The sequence below is a fragment of the Loxodonta africana genome, chromosome 3 (genome assembly GCF_030014295.1).
Source record: "Loxodonta africana isolate mLoxAfr1 chromosome 3, mLoxAfr1.hap2, whole genome shotgun sequence".
NCBI lineage: Eukaryota > Metazoa > Chordata > Mammalia > Proboscidea > Elephantidae > Loxodonta > Loxodonta africana.
In genome coordinates, this window is record NC_087344.1 from 187,463,545 (window position 1) to 187,479,860 (window position 16,316).

General features: G+C 46.4%; 1 protein-coding gene across 1 annotated transcript in view; it reads right to left on the minus strand.

The window, feature by feature from the left end:
• Nucleotides 1-16,316, minus strand: part of KCNN3 (potassium calcium-activated channel subfamily N member 3) — a 123,652-nt gene that overhangs the window by 60,822 nt on the left and 46,514 nt on the right. Inside the window, exon 2 of the mRNA XM_003415105.3 lies at nucleotides 8,040-8,458. Coding sequence (XP_003415153.2) covers nucleotides 8,040-8,458 — 419 coding nt within the window. The remainder of the gene's footprint in view (nucleotides 1-8,039; nucleotides 8,459-16,316) is intronic.

Below are 16,316 nucleotides of genomic sequence, written 5' to 3' on the forward strand. Positions count from 1 at the left end.
ATTTGGTTTTCTTCTTAATTGAAGCTTTGGGCCCTGTGGTCACAGAATATAGTCTGAACAATTTTTCTAATGTTTTGAAATGCGTGGCCAAGACAATTAATTTTTGTAAGTGTTCCCCGAACGCTTTAAAAAATGTATTATTTGTTAATAGGCTACACCATTCAATATCAATTAACTAAACCATCTAATACTCCAGATTCTTTCTTTTTTTTTTCATAAAAGTTCATAGTTTTATTACATGTGGTATTTTTATTGCTATAAAGTCGCTCCTTTGGACCATTTAATGCTTTCTGCTTTGAATTCAACTTGGTTTAAAATGAGGATTTCTACTTCATTGTCCTTTGATTTGCCCTTATCCAATGAATATTTGCTATTCTTTTCTTTTTCTGGGTCATTCCACTTTAGGTTCTTCTCTTGTAAGCGGTATAAAATTAAATTTTCCTTTCAAATCTCATTTAAGTAAGTGACATTGTCTTTTCAAAGGAGAGGTAAACTCAATTATGTTGATTGTTGTAAATTTTAAGTTGGGTTTTCTCTCATCTAGTCTCAGGCTTCCTCTTCCTTCCTGCTTCCTTTATTTTTCTGTCCTGACTCTGTGGCCTCTGACGTGGTTTGAATGTCCTGTCCAGGCATGCGGAGGGTGCACATTTTTAGGGTAGGAAAAGTGAGGCATCAGTTGGGGCATCGGGGTCCAAATCTCAGCTCTGCTGCTCTCTGGCTCTGTGACCCAGGGGACATTGCTTAACCTCTCTGTGCCTCAACTTCCTCATATGTAGAATAGAGGTATTAATAGTCCCACGCCTCTTTGAGCTGCAGTCTGATTAATGCACAGTGGGTTTTTAGCTCCAGTCTCGTCCATAGTGAACCCTCAACTTCTAAAATTCTACTTGTGGTTGCCTTTAGGCTTAAAAATGATTTAAATTATATTTTCTAATTATTAGAATGGAGGGATGGGGCTTGTTATGATTCTCCTCTACATAAGATGATGAAGTTGGCATCCTTTTGCCAATCCCTTCTAGCCTTCTCCTCTCAACTTTCTAATCTGATTAGTAACAATCTAATTATATTGAATTGTTTTTATTTCATTCATCTACTCCTTCAAGGATAATATTTGACATTAGAATTCGGTTTTGAAACCATGCTTAAGTGCAATCTTGATTTCATGTTTAAACGGTTTCAACGCTGTCCACCTGCCTTTTACATCATTCTATTATTAAGATCTTAATTTTCATTCATCCCTTGGTCAACTGGTATACAAGTTCCCCCAAAAAACATGTAGATTGTTTACCTTCTAAGCTCACAAAACTCTAAGAATGACTTTTGTTCCTCTGTTGTTTCCTCACATGAATGGTACGGTGGATGACAACCTTAAAACTCTGTATAAGTGTCCTAATGTCTTCAGAAATTGAGGGTTCCTGAAGAAAAGACTCCTTTGTGCTGTCTGTGTGCTTCTAGGGTTGTTTGCCTTATAAGTCAATAAAATTGCCAGAAAAAATATTTTTTTATTAGTTCAGGGGCTGATTTTCTCCCTATTAATTCAAACGGGAACGCAGGAAGCCTTTTTGATCTGCCTATTTGTGTTTTTCCCCCAGCACAATTCTGGAAAAGTTTTTTTTGTGTATGTCTTTGGTTATGCTTTTATCCCCAGCTTATTCTGGTTTCTTCCTTCAAAATAACTCTAATTCTTGGATTTAACCTTGATTCTCTAGCCCCCAGTTCTATCATATTCACTCAGCCTCTTCACTTTCATCTCTTTGTTCTTTTCTTCTGCAATCTCAGGGAACTTTTCAGTTTGCCCCCTACATTCCACATTTTTTGTAATTCAATTCTGCCCGCAATGTGGATTTTCTTTTTGCTGCAACAATTTCAGGTTTCTGGAACTCTATGCTTGTGTGAACCAGACAGATACATTTTCATTATTTTCATGTCTGCTCATTCTTCTACATCACAGAGATGGCATCTTCTTGCACCCTGTTAGGGCCACCCAGGAATCATCTAAGGTTATCTTTCGTTTCTCATAATTAAACATTCTTCTTCACCTTCAGGATTATTTTCCTCTTCCTTAATGCTACAGGTTTTTTTTCCCAAAGGCCTCATGTAGGGCCCTCACTCTCACCTCCCCCACGCTCTGATGGGAATTCATCCTGGAATTAGGAGAACTCTTTTCAGACCTAGTCCCAGGCAGCAGGGCTGTCCCTGTCTAATGGGGTGCTGACTTCTCATTTCTCTAGCCAGATGGCAAGGTTTCCGGGTCTAGCAGGCTTCATCCAATGGCTGTGCCCTGCTGAGAAGGGATATTTTCCTCACTAACTAGTCCACCAAGGAGTCCTGGTGTTACAGTGATTAAGCGCTCAGCTGCTAACTGAAAGATCAACAGATGAAACCCATCCAGCCACTCCGCAAAAGAAAGATGTGGTGGTCTGCTTCTGTAAAGATCATAGCCTTGGAAATGCTATAGGCCAGTTCTACTCTGTCCTAGAGCATCGCTATGGATTCAGCTTGCTGGCAATGGGTTTGGTGTTTTTGGGGAAACTAGTCCACTGATACCCTAAACAAGTCGTAGCTAAACTTTTAAAATCATGGACTCCTATCAGTACAAATGTTTTGAGCATGCACCCCCTGCTATATGAATATTTATTATAAATTACACACATATACTACTGTCTACTTGTGTGTTAAGTATTAGCAGAGCATACGTCTCTTTAGATCAACGTAACTATGAATAAAGACCCTAGTTGTTTCTTCCAATCTCCCAGTGTGTCCATGGAACACGTGCTTCACACTGGGGGCTATGCCTCAAACCAAAGGGGCCCATGAGAAATCACAGCCCCAGCCACGTTGTTCTCAGACTCTTCTCAGGCCTGGGGCCTTCCATCTGCATGGGTACAATGTGTTTCAGCCTATAGGCTGTCTTCCTCTGGCTTGCCTCAAGTCAGAAGTCCCAAGGAACGTCTTTCTTGCTTCCTCCAAAGCTCCCTGGCTTATGGTTTGTGCAAACCTGAATGCCTGAGACAGGGGCCAAGGAGGGAGGAGGAAGGAAGTCTCTTTCCATTTTCCTCATGTTGGAAAGGGGACTGTTTTAATGAGGGAAGAATGGGCCACTAATTGTTTTTCTCCCACTCTGGGGCCCAAGTCCCCAGAATAAAACTTCTCATTAAGATACCAACATGCAAGAAAAGATGAAAATTCACCTCACTGCCACCAAAAACCCAGAACAGTCTGTTGACTGACTAGGAGGAAGGTCTGTGATTCTGAGACATCCCGTGTGTAGAACTTAAAGCCTCAGGAGGGAAAAATAAGAGGGCATTAAAGAGGCTGGGAGGGTCATTTCCAAAACATGGCTTGGGACAGAAAGATTTAGCCCACTTTAGGCCTTGTTGCTCCTCCCAGGGCGATAAACACAAGTGTGAGCTGGCAGACGGTTGTTAAGGATGTGGCAGGAAAGCTGACTTCCCCAACCTGTTGCCATTAGGCCCGAGCCTCGGGATGGTCTCTCTGGCCTGCAAGGCTGCTGGGTGTCTGACAGTGCTTAATGAGGGGGTTCCTGAGATGGCTCTGGGAGGCCTGTGGGAGGCGGGCATGCAGCCAGGAGAATCCCTGAGAATGCCGAGTGCCACAACTGTCAGGCCTCGGAACCCATGATGTAATGCCTCACTGGGGTCCAAGGAAAACAAGCCTATTGTTATCACTGCCCTCCCGGCAACCAGGCCTGCCTTGTCCTCCCCACAGCATGGCTTTTCTGGGTAATTACTAATTCCCTCTCCCTCCTTGGAAGGAACAAACACGAAAACCTTCACTGGCACATAAAAGCCAACCCAAGATATGATAAATGTCCTTACAAATGCATCTTGCTAAAGAGCTACTTCCATAGCAACTTCAGAAGTGTGTGTATACAACTAGAGATAAGTCTTGCCTGACTTAAGCCACCTGGAATATGAACAAGCTCTGCTTTGGGCATCAGCAGGCAGGAATCTTCTAGAATCTGTTACAAGGCTTTGTGACCCTGAACAAGTCACTTACCCTCTCTGATGTCTAAAGTGATAGAATCAGCATTAGATCAAGCTAAGAGAAAATCAAGGTCCTCTTGTCTACGCCACCCTTCCACCCCTGTCCAAAGCTTCTGTGCCCCCAAAGCAGCCCCTGGTTCCAGTTTCTGCCCAGTTTTTGGTTGAATTAGTCCTGTGTCAAAGTCCTTGCCAATCTTATTATTTGACACTTGGGAAGGACAGCGATTGTTTTAGCTTGATTCTAAAAGAAATTGCTAAGTCTTTGTGAGAGAAGTGCTTTGATTAGGATGATATCGACTTATACCTGTTTTCACAGCTTCATGGGCCAGAATCCCGAGAAAGTGTCTCTGAGACTCTGGGATTTTTTTTTTGCAGTTTATTGGGGCATGCTGAGGTGATCCCTCAGGGATCTCTGGAGCTGGAATGCCCTGTAGAACTCTCCTGCCTGAGGAGAAGAGGATGGCCCTTTAATCTCCTGCACTGACTAATCACTGATGCAGCTGCCCTGGACAGGGGCTGGACCTCCGAGAGGCAGCTCCTGGCAGCCAAAGGCAGTTCCAGGGGAGGGACTCAGCTGCCAGCTGTGACGGCCGACTCAACCACAGCTGAAGGAGTGGGCGCCTGCGTCCTAAAGGGGGCTGCCGGGCGGCACATACAGCACCCACCACACACGGGTATGTCTGAATTCAGCACGAAGGAGCCATAGAGTCAGGCCAAATAGCAACACTGGGGCCCCAGTGTCAGTCTCAGTGGGTTGGAGACTCTCAGATTGGGAAAGTAGCCTGGACAGTCTAGGGCACCAAACCCATTGCCGTCGAGTTGATTCCGACTCATAGTGACCCTATAGGACAGAGTAGAACTGTCCCATAGGGTTTCCAAGGAGCACCTGGTGGATTTGAACTGCCGACATTTTTGGTTAGCAGCCGAACTCTTAACCACTATGCCACCAGGCTTTCCAGGTCTAGGCCACAGGTTCCATGAAAGTAGGATTTGGTGGGACAAACAGGAAGTTCAGCCAGAATCAGGTTCAAATTCTGCCTCCACACTCACTAGCTCTGTGACCTCTGGCAGGTTGCTTTGCCTCAGTTTCCTTAACTCTAAAATGGAAACAGCTGTGTTTCCTCTAGTATAGGTTTACTGTGAGGGTGAACTGAGATAACACACATTAAGCATCTCACACAGAACTAGCACGGGGTTGTCGCTGCTGTTAGCTGCCGATGAGTAGATTTCAACTCATAGCAACCCCGTGTGACAGAGGAGAACTGTCCCACAGGGTTTTCTTGGCTGTAATCTTTATGGGAACAGATCACCAGGTCTTTATCCTGAGGGGCTGCTGGGTGGGCTAGAACCACCAACGTTTCAGTTAGTAGAAGAGGGCTTAAACATTGAGCCACCAGGGCTTTTTTAGCAGAGGGTAAGCTCCCGAGAAACAGGGGCAGTGACATCATCCACCACACTTCACGATACCACATGTTCTATCTAAGCAGATGGCCAAATGTCCTTTTCACAAGAACAGTGGAAAGCTTCAGGAGACTTCTGTTGTTTCCCTGTGCCTTCGCTTTAGTCTTCAGCTGGGGCTTGTAAGTTATGTCTGGGAAGAGAAGTCTGGTGATGTGCCAGGGAGCAGGTTAACCTAGCCTTGGCTAGAAACCATGGAAGGCCATTCAACACCAAATAAAATGCCACAGAGTGCTGTGAACCACACTCATTCTCCAGAGTAAAGTAGACTCACCCACACTTGGGACAGGCTCAATGAACAGTGAAACTCACTTGCAGGTGCTTTGTTCTGTGTTCAGCCTTTTACTTGTCTGCAAAATGGGGTGGCCAAACAGGATTGATTTGAGGGCTACATGAGAAAACAGATGCGGAAGACTTCAGACACCTTCAAGGGCTATGCAAATTCAGTTATTATTGTTGTTAGAAAACTTGGCTTTGATCCATTAGAAAAGAAAACAGGAAGACTATAGGCCATTTCCCACCTATGGTAGTTGATTTCTTTTAATTAGAAGAAGGCAGCCACAAAATTTCCCAAAAGTATCCAGGGCCCTACGTTATTGTTAATTCTCACTGTCACCACATGGCAGTATACAGTTCACATACATCACTGGTTTGACTCTAACAGTAAACCCTGCAAAGTAGATATTATTATTCCCAGTTTATAGATGAGAAAACTGAGGCCCAGAGAGGTAAAGTGACTGGCACGATGCTGCTCATCTAGGAGGACTACGAGGCCTTTGGGGTTGGAACCCGAGCACAAGCTTTCTCCGTTGCAGAAAGAGTGTCTGCTTACCAGAGAAGGGTCAAAAAGCACGTTGCAGTGTGGTCTCTCCTGGAGCAAAGTTGCGATGGCAGCTGTGGAATAATGGCAGGGTTCTAAGAGGTGGGCATTGTGTGTCCCAGGACTGTGCATGGAGGAACATCTCCTGACACTGCACGGCTCTCAGAGACACCCTGCCATCCTTTAAGGCTCTCGTCCTGCTCCTGCAGAACGCCCTCTTATTCTGACATTGTGTCTGCCGGCCAAAAACCTGAAAGAAATGTCCTCAAACATCCCGAAATATGGGGGGCATATGGTTCAATGCACCCCTGTGAGGTGTTTTTAGGCTAACGATTCTCCAGACTCTTTTGCCTGTTTCATCTCTGCTGGGGCACTGGTATGCATGGAAGATTTGGCAATAAAATTCTGACTTAATGGTAGCCACCAGGATCCATGTAAACTACACAGAGTGCTTCACCCTGCCTCCCAAGAGAATAAGAATCATCTTTCTCTAGTGAACCTATCTTCATTCTATCTCAAGTGACCCTGATTTTACAATGAGGAAACCGAGGCCCAGAGAGATTAAGTGACTTGTCCAAGGTACTAAAGCTACTTAGGGACAGAACCTAGGCTTCTAACCTAGGTGTTCAAAGTCCGCATATCAAATCAAATTAAAATAAATACCCAGGGCCATCTTGAAAGGGAGAAGGGTCACAAAGGTCAGCCTGAGGGGGGCGGTGGGAGGAGATAGCAACAGTCCTACCCTTGGGCCTTGATGATGACAGTTCTGAGGCAGCCAGTGGGCTGGCAAATGTGCTAGAGCCCTGAGCCTCTTTCAGGCCACCTTCCCCTTCTCTCCCACCAACCACTTCTCTGAATCACTGCCCAGCCACCAGCAGGCTGGGGCCTCCTAAAACAACATTGCCCATCTTCCACCCAGACAGCACTTCTCAAGCTTTAAGGTGCATTCAAATCACTGGGAGAACAGGTTAAAATGCAGATTGTGATTCAGTTGTCTGGCGTGAGGAGCCCTGGTGGTGCAGGCGTTAAGTGTTTGGCTGCTAACCAAAAGGTCAGCAGTTGGAATCCACCAGCCACTCCCTGGAAACTCTATGGGGTAGTTCTACACTGTCCTATACGGTTGCTAGGAGTCAGAATCAACTCAACGCCAATGGGTTTAGTCTGGGGTGAGGACTGAGATTTTGCATCCCAACGAGTTCCCCAGCGATGCTGATGCTGCCTGTCCATCGATGGACCAAACTTTGAATAGAGAGGCATCCATAGGTGCTGTATGATCAAAAGGGTTTGTGGACAGATACTTTTGAGGAAATCTGGACTAACCACAATTGAACCAGTTTCATTACTGCAGGACTTCTCAGAGCCTTTAAAAGTGCTAGTGAGTCTCATTATTCTCCAAGTGGGAGAGAGAACACGGAAATTGAAGTGTCTGGGTTTTTGTTGGGTTATACTTTGGGTAAGGGTTAACTATGTAACCAAACTGCTTTGATATGTTGGTGCACAAGGAAAGAAAAGAAAAGCAGAAATATTATCTGTCCATTTTCCCCAGCTTACCTTGATTCCAGTGTTTCTATGTCTCAGCTCGTATTCAGCCCCCACTCGGCCCTCCCCTCGTCCCACTTCCTCCTCCGAGGTGTTTGGGCACAGGCCTGCCTTCTCCATCAGACCATCAGTCCCGTTCCTCCTCCCTTCCCGTCCCAGCTCTGGCTCCGCACGCAGAAGCCCTGGTTGAGTGGGGTCTGGGAGCCAAGGCATACCTTTCACAGACGCGGACAGTCCAGGCAGCGATAATCCAGAGCGAGATGCTGAACACGAGCAGCACCGTGCCGGGGCAGATGGTCATGAGAGTCTTCATGACGAAGCGGGTGTTGAAGTTGATCTTGTTGAGGGCCCCGATGCTGCGGGACGAGGCATCGGTGAAGAGCTTGCTGTGTAGCAGCATGACGCGGGCGATCAGGTACAGGCGCAGGAACATGGGGATGGAGAGGATGATGTCCACATCCGCCTCTGTCCGCGACGGCGCGTAGGAGAAGGCCAGGCGCGCGTTCCAGAAGAACTTGTACTCGCCGGGGATAGGGTGGATGGCACACACCAGCATCTCCAGGCTAATGTAGAGGATGCGCTCGTAGGTCATGGCTATCCGCCAGTCGTCTGCGCCATTGTCGATCACGAAGAGCTGGTGGGAGCAGAGAGCCTGTTAGTGTGGCCTGGACGGGAACGCAGGGCAGGGATGAGGGAGGACGGGACAGGCAGCGATGACGGGACGGGGAAGATGGGGCAGGCTGCTGGGCTCCGTTCAGCCTGACCCACCTCAGGGCCCTCTTTAGAGGCCACAGGAGGCGTCGTGAGAGCCTGGGACAGGGTTCGGGAGACCAGGGCTCAGGTCCAGCTGTGAGGTCCTGGCTAAGGCACTTTCACTCTCTGGGCCTCAGTTTCCTCCTCTGTAAACTGCTTCCCAAGGTCCCTTCCAGCTTGGAAATGCCAGGCCCCAAAACTGGCTGTTTCATGATGATGAGAGGGAAAACAGCTCATTTGTATTAAAAACATACCTCCTGAGCACCTGCCACAGGCCAGGTCCTGAGTGCTCAGAGCCGGGAGGGGGATGCAGAGATGAAAAAGTTATGACTCCTGCACTACTGAGCTCACAAGGGTGGGCACACATTCCTGCCTGCATTCAGAGAAGGGACCAGCAAATGTTTGTGGCAGTGCTTTGCCCTCAGACAGTGCAGCCAAGTGTTAATAATGACAACTCTGACACCGGACTGCCTGAGTTTGAATCTGGCTCCTAACACTAACTAGCTGTGTGATCTTGGGCAAGTTACTTAACCTCTCTGTGCCTCAGTTTCCTCATCTGGGGATGACAATAATATCTGCCACACAGAGGTTGCTGTGAGGCCTCAAGGGATTAGTATATGCAAAGCACACGGAATCCTGCCTGGCACACAGCAGTAAATGCTATGTAAGTATTAAAAAAAAAAAAAAAACCCACACCTGTTGCCTTCGAATTAATTCCGACTCATAGCGACCCTATAGAACAGAGAAGAACTGCCCCATAGAGTTTCCAAGGAGCGCCTGGCGGATTTGAACCGCCAACCTTCTGGTTAGCAGCAGTAGCACTTAACCACTATGCCGCCAAGGTTTCCGTGTCAGTATTAGCTGTCACTATTTTCAGCATTGTGAATGGAAAAGGTCTCAGCCTTTCTGCAGAATGAGAGGGTAGAGCTCAAAGATGTCTAAGATCCCTTCCAGCCTAACCTTCCATGAAGCTAAGATTACTGCTGTCACACCACCAGGATGAGCAAGGCAGCTCATACACACACTTACTGACTGCCTGCTGTGTCCCCAGCCTGTGCTGTGTGCTGGGGTTCCCATATGGGGAAGCTCCACCATGGAGTCCCACCCGTGTTCAATGATTGTGAAGGGGATCTCCCATCCCTCCACTCCACGGCCTCAGTCTCCACATCTGTGAAGTGAGGGGCCTCTAAAATCCTGCCCAGCTGGACATTCCTCAGGCTCTCATTCTTGGAGGGCCTGAGATCTGGGGCCTGTCTTGGGCATGCGGGGCTTCCTAGACAGTTCTAGGCCTCCCTTCCAAGAGGCTAAGGGGCGTTTATGACCACACCATCCCCTCTCTGTGCTGCAGTGAGGACCTTGGCCCTCCAGCAACCCTGGCTGTCCACCCTGTCCCAGCTCTGTCACGTGCCCACCCAGCTCAGGACTTCAGCCCCACGTGCTACCTGCTCTGAGGGCCACAGGAGCTGTTGCTGTGGAAAACCACAAGAACCAAACCCACTGTCGTCAAGTCGATTCTGACTCATAGCCACCCTATAGGACAGAGTAGAACTGCCCCATCAAGTTTCCAAGGAGTACCCGGTGGGTTCGGACTGCTGACCTTTTGGTTAGTAGCCCTAGCACTTAACCGCTACGCCACCAAGGACTTCATAAATGACAAAATATTATTCATTCATTCAACAAACATTTGTTGAAGGTCTCTTTTCTGCCAGAGGCTGGGAATTCAGGATTAAACAAAACAGCTCTGAGCACAGCCCTCATGATGAGGGTCATGATGAAAGGGAGCACAGGGCATGATGGAAGCACGTGTCCCCAGGCTGCTCTAATTAGGGAGGTGTAAACTCTGAAGCAGAAGTCATAGTGGCACAATGGTTGAGCATTCAGCTGCTATCCAAACGGTTGGCAATTCAAATCCACCCAGCGGCTCCACGCAAGAAAGACCTGGGGTTCTGCTCCCATAAAGATTACAGCCTAGAAAACCCTATGGGGCAATTCTACGGTGTCACATCAGGTTGCTACATGACTCAACGGCCCCTAACAACAATTACAACAGTCTCTGAACAGGAGAGAGTACCTGTGCAGTGTCAGCCTGGAGCCTCTCCTTCCCTCCCTCCCCAGTGCAGCTGAGCCTGGGTTTTTCCAGACACAGGTTTCCGTCATCAATCTGAAGGACCTAATAGCTGCCCAAAGGGTTCCCTCTGTTCCTAACTGCCACCCGACAAGCCAAGCCATGGCAACGTGACTGCCTGCCCAAACTCTTCAAATACAAAATTAAAACCATCCACCTATAATAAAGAATTGCATCAGGTTACTATAGTAACCGGGTTCACTCTAGGCAGAGGACTAAAGCAATGAGTAAGGAATTCCTTTGATTCCTTGATGGGGAATGGGATTGTGAGTGATTGAGCTGCAAGTTTTGTGTTGGGTACATCACAGCTCTGCCCAGCTTGACAGGAAGGTGCTGGCCCCGATGCTGTCACCCCCAGCCACTCAGGTGTGCTGCTTCTGTTTCTGTTTCCTGACGCAGGTGGGGTGGGGGCAGAACAGGGTAGTGGAGAGAGCCTTGGAGTTAGAGGCTGGTGAGCTAGACTGAAGTTATTAGCTGTGTGATTTTAGGCAGCCCACACTTCTTCTCTGAACCTGTTTCCACGTCTCTATCGTGGAAATAAGGAGCCCTCATGGCCCAATGGCTAAGCACTTGGCCGCTAATCGAAAGGTTGTTGGTACGAACCCACTGGCAGCTCTGCAGGAGAAAGACCTGCTGATCTCTTCCATAAAGATTACAGCCCAGGAAACCCTGTAGGGCTGTTTTACTCTTATCACGTTTCTATGAGTTGGAACTGACCGAGCTTCACCTAACAACATCATGGGAGTATTAACCTTGGCTCTGCCTACCTCATGGGACTGTCATTAGGATTCAACAACACAGATAAGTGGAAATGTGCTTCACTAAATACACACCCTAATATGCGAGGGATTATTAAGCCAGCTGGCCTGGGGAGTATTCATAAACTGTATGTGTGTTGAGGGGTGTGTGGTGTGAGTGGGGATGTTTTGAGGTTGCAGGTTGAAAGCCTCTGTTAAGAGTGACTCCAGTGTAGGGTTCCTGGTTCTGCAGGGTGGGGCAGCAACGTCCTAGGAGATCCCCTTGCTGCTGTGAAGAAGGACACCTTTATGCTCTGCCTTCTCCCTTCTGACCCCTGGACTCACAGCTCACTCCCTTCAGACTTAGGGCAGTTAACGAATACCTCATTGCTATGGATTGAATTGTCCCCCAAAAAGATATGTTGAAGTCCTAACCCCTGGTACCTGCGAATGTGACCTTGTTTGGAAATAGGGCTTTTGAAGATATTGTCAGTTAAGGAGCCCTGATGGCACAGTGGTTAACAGCTCGGTTGTTAATCAAAAGGTCAGCAGTTCGAATCCACCAGCCACTCCCTGGAAACTCTATGGGGCAGTTCTACTCTGTCCTATAGGGTCGCTATGAGTTGAAATTGACTCCATGGCAATGGGTTTGTTTGTTTTTGATCAGTTAAGGAGCCCTGGTGGTTAAACCCTCAGCTGCCAACCAAAAGGTTGGCAGTTCGGATACACACAGTGGGAGAAAGGCCTGAAGATCTGCTTCGGTGAGGACTACAGCCAAGAAAACCCTATGGGGCGGCTCTGCTCTGTCACATGGGGTCACTATGCGTCAATGGCAACATCAATTAAGTAACTACAAGGTCATACTAAATAGAGTAGGGTGGGTTCTAATTCAATCTGAGTGGTGTCCTTATAGAAGAAGAGAGTCAAAGGGAGATACACAGCGGGCAGACAGCCATTGAAGACCGTAGCAGAGATCGGACTGATGCTTCAACAAGCCAAGAAATGCCAAGGCTCGTCAGCCATCACCAGAAGCTAGGAGAGAGGCATGGAACAGATTCTTGCTCAAAGCCCTCAGAAGGAATCAACCCTGCCAATGTCGTAGTTTTGGACTTCTAGCCTCCAGAATGTGAAACGATAAATTTCTGTTCTTGTAAGCCACTAAATTTGTGGTGCTTTTGTTATGGTAGCCCTGGGAAATTATACCACCCCTTTCCCCGCTGTTTCCTCACTCAGTGTCCTATTCATTCCTTTCAATGAGCAGATCTCAATCATGTATGTATTTGTCTTTACTTGGCTTTCGTCTGTCTCTCCCCATAGACCAGTGGTTCTGGACCTGGCTGCACGCTAGAATCATGCAGGGCACTTTTTAAAATATTCATGCTTGGGTCCCACCCCAGACCAATTAAATCAGAATCTCCAGGGGCAGGGGACTGGCATGGGGATTTGTTTTATAGGTCCCCAGGTGATTCTAAAGTGTAAACAGGATTGGGACCCATTATCTACTGCTGGATCTCCAAAGGGACAGGGGCTGTATCTTCCCTGTTCCCCCTGGTATCTCTAGCAGCCGACCCAGATCTTAGCATGTAATTAAAAAAAAAGAAAAAAAAAAACTTTGCCATCGAGTTGATTCCAACTCATAGTGACCCTCTAGGACAGAGTAGACCTGCCCCATAGGGTTTCCAAGGAGTGGTTGGTGGATTTGAATTGTTGACCTTTTGGTTAGCAGCCAAGCTCTTAACCACTGCACTACCACTGCTGCTAGTATGTAATAGGTATTCAATAAATGCTTGTTTAATGAATCAATAACTACCACTTACTGAGTGATCCTGGGTGAATAATCTCCCCTCTCGGCCTCAGTTTCCTCCTCTGAGGAATGAGGAGGGTGAATTAGACGACCCTCGAGAGGCCTGCTACTCTGAAGACCTATAACTCTGTGGTCCTATGCAGACCATCTTGCTTGGTGCCTCCCACCTCGTGTGTTCTCAGTGCACGAGAGCTCTCCGAGGAAAGGACCCACACCTGGCTTGTCCTCACCTCCTCCAATGCCTGAGATGGTGCCTGGCATACAAGGGGAAGTCAGCAGACTTTTATTGAGTAAAGGGGTGGGTAGGTGGGTGACTGTGTTATGTGAAAGAAAGGACAGTTTGACAGTGGCCCTTGTTATCCACCTAGAATGTACATTCCTATAGAAAATTCATTTTTAAGCCTGTGGCTAATAAAGTCCATGACAACTCATCTTATGCCATGAGAAAGGATACCCACAACTTGATGGCAATGGGCTTGAGGCCTATTCTCAAAGGGTGGTCCAATTTGGAATAAACTCTCCCAGGTAATCTCTGAGCTTCAGAAAGTTTTGGAGCTAATCTAGTGCCAAGATCTTGAGTATTATTGGAGCAGGGCAGTAAAGAGTGTGCCTGTGGCTCCAGTAAAGGACTGTCCTACCCTACAGTTGAATCTCAGCTATTCAGCCCTAGTTCTAAAGCAGCTTGACTGTTTGCCTCTGATGAATTTTGAAAAGTACTGAGGTGATGTGGACAAAATATGGAATGGGGAAAAAAGTACCATGGACCCCTCGAGGGGTCTGCTCTAGGCTGTCACAGAGCAGAAACCTCAGACGTCCAGGCTGATGGAGCCTCCACAGCAGACAAACCCAGCCTGGGTTTGCCCTTTGTAGGCTAACTTCCCTCAGGAGGAAAGAAAGGCCAAGTTCTTCAGGTTGCTGAGTATTTCTTCCTCCTGAGCCTAAAGCAGTGATTGTGCTCATTTACACTCATAGTGTGGCCAGCCTGAAGATGTAGCACTTCAGTGTCAGGGCCTGTGGTCTCCCAGGAAGTCCCACTCTTTCCTCAGACAGTACCCTGTACAGAGCTGGTTCCAGACCTAATCCCTCTGCCATTTAACTGGTGGTTCTGTCAGGATTTCCAGCGTGTACGTATGATTCCGAGGGCCTTGGAGGGAGACTTTATCTGGCAGAAAGATTCCACACTTGCCTTCAAGAAGCTTATAATTAGAGAAAGGAGAACCAACTCAATTCAATTCAACTCAACTGAATTCAATAAAACATTTAATAAGAACCAATGGTTAACTAAGCACCAACCACCAAGGCCAAAGACAAAGAAACTGAAGATTTTATCAACTTCTGCAGTCTGAAATTGACCAAACATGCAATCAAGATGCATTGATAATTACTGGCAATTGGAATGCAAAAGTTTTAAACAAACAAGGATTGATGGGTGGAAAACATGGCCTAGGTGATGGAAATGACACTGGAGATCACATGACAGAATTTTGCAAGACCAATGATTTTTTATTGCAAATACCTTTTTTCACCAACATAAACTGCGACTATACATGTGGACCTTGCCAGATGGACTACACAGGAATCAAATCAACTACATTAGTGGAAAGGGACAACTGAAAAGCTCAACATTATCAGTCAGAACAAGGGTAGGGGCTGACTGTGGAACAGACCATCAATTGCTCATATGGAAGTTCAAGGTGAAGTTGAAGACAACTAGAACAAGTCCAGGAGAGCCAAAGTATGACCTCAAGTATATATATCCCACCTGAAATTAGGGACCATCTCACGAATAGATTTGACGCATTGAACACTAATAACCGAAGGCCAGAGGAGTTGTGGAATGACATCAAGGACATGAAGAAAGCAAGAGGTCATTAAAAAGAAAGGAAAGAAAGAAGAGACCAAAATGGATATCAGAAGAGACCCTAAAACTTGCTCTTGAATGTTGAGTAACTAAGCAAAAGGAAGAAATGATAAAGTAAAAAAGCTGAACAGAAGATCTCAAAGAGAGGCTTGAGAAGACAAAGTAAAATATTATAATGAAATGTGCAAAGACCCAGAGATAGAAAACCAAAAGGAAAGAATAAGCTCGTCATTTCTCCAGCTGAAAGAACTGAAGAAAAAATTCAAGCCTCAAGTTGCAATGCTGAAGGATTTTACATGGAAAATACTAAATGATGCAGGAAGCATCAAAAGAAGATAGAAGGAATGTACAGAGTCACTGTACCAAAAAGAATTGGTCACATTCAACCATTTCAGGAGGCAGCATGTGGTCAAGAACTGATGGTACCGAAGGAAGAGGTCCAAGGTGTGCGAAAAGCATTGAAAAAAAACAAGTCTCCAGGAATTGATGGAATACCAATTGAGATGTTCCAGCAAACAGATGCAGCGCTGGAAGTACTCATTCCTCTATGCCACAAAATTTGGAAGAGAGCTACCTGGCCAACCAACTATAAGAGATCCATATTTGTATCCATTCCAAAGAAAGGTGATCCATCAGAATGTGGAAATTATCAAACAAATATCATTAATATCACACACAAATAAAATTTTGCTGAAGATTATTCAAAAGCAGTTAGTTGCAGCAGTACATTGACAGTGAACTGCCAGAAATACAAGCTGGATTCAGAAGAGGGTATGGAACAAGAGATATCATTGCTAATGTCAGATGGATCATGGCTGAAAGCAGAGAATACCAGAAAGATGTTTGTGTTTTATTGACTATGCAAAGGCATTCGACTGTGTGGATCATAATAAATTATAAGTAAATGGACAAAATTGCAAAGAATGGAAATTCCAGAACACTTAATTTTGCTCATAAGGAACCTGTACTAGGACCAAGATGCAGTAGTCAGAACAGAACCCTGGGATACTGCATGGTTTAAAGTCAGGAAAGGTGTGTGTCAGGGTTGTACCCTTTCAACTATACGTAATCAATCTGTATGCTGAACAAATAATCGGAGAAGCTGGACTATACGAAGAAGAATATGGCATCAAGATTAGAGGAAGACTCATTAACAACCTGAAATATGCAGATGACACAACCTTGCTTGCTGAAAGTGAAGAGGACTTACTG